The sequence below is a fragment of the Acomys russatus genome, chromosome 32 (genome assembly GCF_903995435.1).
Source record: "Acomys russatus chromosome 32, mAcoRus1.1, whole genome shotgun sequence".
NCBI classification, from domain to species: Eukaryota; Metazoa; Chordata; class Mammalia; order Rodentia; family Muridae; genus Acomys; species Acomys russatus.
Genome location: NC_067168.1, coordinates 14,713,450 through 14,718,978, shown reverse-complemented (window position 1 = coordinate 14,718,978; position 5,529 = coordinate 14,713,450). Strand labels below are relative to the sequence as shown.

General features: G+C 45.6%; 1 protein-coding gene across 1 annotated transcript; it reads right to left on the bottom strand.

Annotated features, from left to right (window-relative positions):
- Window positions 1-3,722: 3,722 nt before the first annotated feature.
- Prss35 (serine protease 35) lies at window positions 3,723-5,019 on the bottom strand. Its single transcript, XM_051140266.1, has one exon. It carries the CDS (start codon window positions 5,017-5,019, stop codon window positions 3,775-3,777), a length of 1,245 nt encoding a protein of 414 aa, XP_050996223.1. The 3' UTR covers window positions 3,723-3,774.
- Window positions 5,020-5,529: the final 510 nt, after the last annotated feature.

Below are 5,529 nucleotides of genomic sequence, written 5' to 3'. Positions count from 1 at the left end.
TGTGGGTCCCCTGGTAAGTTGAGCAGGTGCTGTCCATGACATGAACTCTGTTGCCTGCTTTCAGTCACTTTGCTCTAATTGGACTGCCTTGCCTGGCCTCAGAGAACGAGGATGAGCTTAGTCCTGATGAGACTTGATGGGTTAAGTGGGGTGGGCGCTCCTCTTTTTGAGTACAAGGGGAGGAGGGAGGATAAGGGGCAGAGAGTGAGAGGGAGGGACCGGGAGGAGAGAAGGGAGGGGGCTATGATGGGGATGTAAAATGAATATATAAATTAAAAATAAATTTAAAAAAGAAAAAGGAAAAAAAAAAAAAGGATTCCATTCGAAGCCTTTCAAGATCTAGCCTACCAGGCAGCCTAATTTCCTAGTGTTGCTCGCCACTTGTAGGTGCTAACTCAAACTGCATTAAAGAGTGGTGAGACCCTTGCCAGGCTTCCTAATGTCCTTTGCTCCAGGTTGTCCTCACACCTTCAGCTCCCCTAGCCTGGTCTAGGCATCACTTCTTCCAGGAGCTGGCTCCTTTCATCATCCTGCTTGGCCACTCTGGCCACGCCCACTTCCCACTGCGCTTCTTCACACACTCCCTGCCTCCTGATGTGTAAGTGCAATCCTCGCTAGGTTGTGTCTTCTTTAAGGGAAGATAAAAAAAAAAAAATCTAAAACTTAACTCCACCTCCTAAGAGCCTACGATTTAACTCAGTGAAAGCTCCTTGGGGTGTATTGATCTCATCTAAATTGTAAGATGAATTCTGAAAAGAAAAAAAAAAAAAAAAAAAAGTCTAGCACCTAATTTCTGGGAAACGAATAAAACTGGATTTTGTCTTTTACTGTAAACTGATTATAAATACTTAAGAATTTTGCAAATTTGATTTCTTATCCATAGAAAATCGGTGTTACAGCAACTCTATTCCTAAACTGTATTTTCATTATGTAAAACTATTTAAAATGGACATCTATGTATTTGATCAATTACACTACCACTCTCCTCGCCAAAGTATTGTGAAGTAGGTTTTGAGAAAACCAGAGGGCAGGAAAACCTGAGAGAACATTTAACCCAGAAGGAAAACCAAGAGCTGCTGAGCATGGTTGGGAGCTGCACATGGCAGGTGAGCCTTTCATTTGTAAGAGAGACTGTGGCCATAGTTGGAAGCCAATCCAGAGTTTAATTGGATCTGGAATATTGAACTCACTCTGGTGGATTCAGGATGGGTCTCTGTGGATCCCTGGCACCTGGGCTTCTAAGGTAATTTCCTAGGTCACTCCTACTACAACCAGAGTTGACATCTACATTGAGGGAAATCGCTGCACCATCTCGAATCCAATGGGCTCACAGTCTGAGGCTCTAGTTAAATACGATAGATGTTTCTAGCAAAAGAGATTTTTCTAAACACTCGAGTATAGGAAGGCCACAGAGTCCTTGTTTCCACCAGCCTAAGAATGGAGAAATGTGGCTACCAGTCCTGGAAAGGTGATTCATATCACATGATGGCCTACGTGCCTCCACCAAAACCAAGCTTTAATTAGGTCCGGGGATGCTGTGATCTGTGGGTGGGTGACTGCTCAAGACATCCACTCAAGGAGCCACATCAGTCACATCCTGGACTACATGGAGTGACACAACTGGCTATTTGGTGGCCACAATGGTGTCACTTATTTCCCCAAGCCACGAAGCCTTCTGGTGTAAATGACCCAAGTGCAGTGTCAGAAGACTAAATTCAGCTCTGTCTTTAAAAAAAACTACCAGCCTTTATTTTCAGCCCATTGCAGGATAAAGTACTAGTTCTGTTTTGTGATGGCATTTTGGCTCTGCGCATATCCTGACCTTGAAAGCTGGAAGTTTAGAAATGCTAGCAGTGGGGGCAGGAGGAGGGCTACCCTTAGACCGAGTCTACATCACACGGCCTTCCTGGCTCGTGCGTCAGCGCACACATGCCATGCCTCTACATCTCTGCCAGCTCTTCAGGGACACGTGGCTGCCAGTCTGCCGAGAACACTTCAGTCCATCAGCAGAGCATAGCTGGCTTCTTATCTGCGACTATGATGATCAGCTCTACGTCGGGTATTAATTGTGCTGCCCTTCTTGGTAAAGCCACAGATGCAAGAAAAACAGAAAACAAAACCAAGCCATTCTTTCCTTAAGTTGCTTTTGTTGGGTGTTTGATCATCATGAGAGGAAAATTAACTATTTCAGAGACTGTATACCTGTCACCCCACCACAAAGAAAACGGATCCTCTTTTCAGTATGTGTTCCTCTTCTGCTGGAAGCCATGATTTAATGCCTCTCAGGGAGCTGAGCATTGAAGACAATACATTTTAGTTGAATGATAGTTAACTGAATATTTCCTAAAAGCCCTTTGAAGCATGTATGCAAACACAGAAAGTTATACATTTTATGTTTTAATGTTATTGAATTATTTGTAACAAGTCAAATTTTAAAGACTGACAGATATTTTGAGCACCATTTACAAAATCACTGACAACCCAGATGAAGATACTAATCAGGAATATAACTGAAAACAAAAATAGAAAGCAATATTATTATTTCTTAATTTGTAGTCTTCATTAGGACACATCCAGAAGAAAAATAAGAATTGTGTCATGGAAGAAAAAATATGTAGCCTTAGAAATTGCCAGTAAGAATAGACAAAGATTGGGCCCTTGATTACTAAATTTTAGATTATATCATGAAAACCACTTAAGCGTATTCCCTGACCTAAGCCCATTGTGTGGCCATTCTCCATGTACTTGTCTGTTCATGAGGTGTGTCCTGAGTGCCTGCTCTGCATTTTGCTCTAGGGTGGCACACACTTAACTGCTTAACGCTACTTCAACGGCAGAGTGAGGATGCCACCTTGGTCCCTAATGAGAACCACTGTCAGAGCTGTTTTCTCAGCATTGGGGACAGCGGGCGGGGGGGGGGGGCGGGGGGCCAAAGTTTCTCACTTGACAGTACAGCACCTCACACACAGTAGAAAGCACAACACAAAAGGGCATGGCTTTCAGCAAGGGATCCTAGCTTGTGAAATGGCTTCTCTGTGTTCCTTGAAAACTTCGTATTTTGAGAATTAAATAAAAACTTGAAACCTTAAAGTGTCTCCGTTTTCAATATCTCTAAATGTGGTTCATTGCACAGGACAAAGTGTTTCTCCAATTTTTAGACAGACACTGCTGATGCTGGGTTTTTTAAAGCCACCGTTAATAGTCTTGTTTATAAAGATCACTAGTTCATTTGATGTGTGATTTTTATATGTTTTGATCTGCAGTTCTTAAAATAAGTTTCTCAGTACCAAGAGAAAGCGCATATAAACAGTGAGGGCAGGAATGGAATGGCTGACTCTCATGGCACTGCAAACTAAATCTTGTCTTCCTTATTCTAATTGTGTTTCTGTAAATCTTTGTAGTTTCCATTCAAGTTGAGCACATAACTACATCCTCCTACGTTCTTCTTAGACTAGGACTCATACGAGCGAGTCCATAGAGAAGTCACATTACAGTTCTGCTTTGATGTTTTAAAAGTCTGGTTTAAAAAAAAAAAAGGCCCAAGTAAACAAACGGTTTCTCCCCCCCCGCCCCTCGCAAACGAAACTTAGCCACCACATAAAGAATATATGCTTGTCACTGAAATGCCATCTAGTTTCAGTATTTGTACCTAAACAAAAATGCTGGCATGCCACTCATAGCCCAAGTCCAGGCGTAGCCTATGAGTGGGTCTCCCAATTGAGAGCTGGCTTTCTTTGGGATTCAGGGTGCATGTGAGCTCGCTTCAGTTTTCTCTCAGCCGTAAGCACAGTTGGCTGCGTTTCCGTGGATCCAGAGGCAAATCTGGGCATATTTGAGCGGAGTGATGCGCACAGCCACGTTGTAATCCTTCTGAACCCCGTGCACATCCACCCACTGGTGACCGGAGTAGACCGCGATAATCTTGCGCTTCCAGATTTTTTGGCCCGGTTCTTTGAGCCTCAGGTAGATCCCGGAGCCAGTGGAGCCTGCTTCAGCATCGCAGTACTGGTACAGGAGGTCGTTGGATTCCTCAGAAACACTGCAAAACCGATACACCAACTGATCTTTCCTGTCGTTGTCAAATCCAGAGAAGTGGATCCGACCTCCTCCGGGCAGCTTGGTGATGGTGGGGCTGACTCCCAGCTCCAAGTGCTGCTGCTGCTTGTGTGCTCGCTTCAGCTCCAGGAGCGCATAGTCGTAGTCCAAGGCAGGTTCCTCACTCTCTCCCCTCGCCCAGCCTTTGGGAATGTGGGTGCTCTTGACACGGGTCCACTGAAAGGAAGGCCTCCCTTGGGTGACCCTCGGACCCCGCCTGGATTCTTTTCCCTGTCTTTGGGCGGCGCTCTCCTGCGGATGCTCCTGACTGCTATGGCTTTGGCCACCTCCCTGTGCTTCTCTTCGGCTTCTCTTGGAACCTCTGCGTTTCTTGCGGCCTCCTTTGTTTCTCATCTTCAGCACTCCCACCCTCAGCTTTTTACTGCCTTTCACATAGTCCTTCCCGTCGTGGACGCAGTGAGCGGCGGTGAGCACGTGCTTGGGGGAGACGAGGGCGCCGCTGCAGCCGGTGGACAGCTTCACGGCCGTATTAAAAGGGAAATTGATCAAGAACCTTTTGTCTAAGATGCTAAATCTGCTGTCCGTGCCGTACACCTGCCTCCTTCTCCTAGGCCGTGCTCCTTTTATGCTGCTATTCTGAGTGGGCTCCAGGACCAGACCTTGAATTTTCACGCTGGTTAAGGTTCTGGTGCCATTCTCAAAAACCGTCTCATAGGAAAGGGAGTCTTCCAGCTGGGAGAGGCTGGGAGCCGGGAGCTCTTCTTGACATTCGATGCCACACACAGTGGCCATCCCCATGCCAGCATCCGCCTGGAAGGTGGGGCTGGCAAGCTGGATAGTCCTCTCAGTCACAACCCGGGGTATTCTGCTCAAGTGCCACGTAAGAGCCGGCTCTGCTCCAGACCCATCAGAGAGGGCCAATCCAGGGATGAAAATTATCAACCAAAATAACACCTTTTGCATCTTGTTCTTCTATTTTGCCCTTTAGAAACAGAGAAAGGAAAAAGGAAGAGTAGTCTTATGGCCTCTTTGTTTTCAAGTGTTACTTACCTCTTCGTTTATGCGTTAGATTCTCGGTGTACCTACACCATGAACAATCCTTGTTTTCACCCACCTTAGACTTTGTGGACATTAGATCTACACGCTGCTAACAGGCATCCAAAATCGGCATGTTGCTTCTCACCGAGCTTTCTCCCATCTCTCCCTCTTCCCCTGCCCACCTACCTCCCCATCCAGCCTATGGAATTGTTTCCCAGCTAACTTTCCCAGGGCTTTTAACTCTTACAACGGTTCAGCTAGTTGGGGATTAGCAAAATGGGATATCAGTATTAGGTGATACCTGACAAGACAGATTTTACCACACCACCTACTGAACTCAAATAGCAGGCTTCCTGTACCCTTTGCCTCCCTGCCAATCTTAAAAGGGAGGTTTATGAGAATTCGATTGTATTAAAGTATAATTTATTGGCTTCT

Coding starts and splice junctions, on each gene's coding strand:
- Prss35 (XM_051140266.1), bottom strand. CDS start 5,019: ATGCAAAAGGTGTTATTTTGGTTGATAATTTTCATCCCTGGATTGGCC.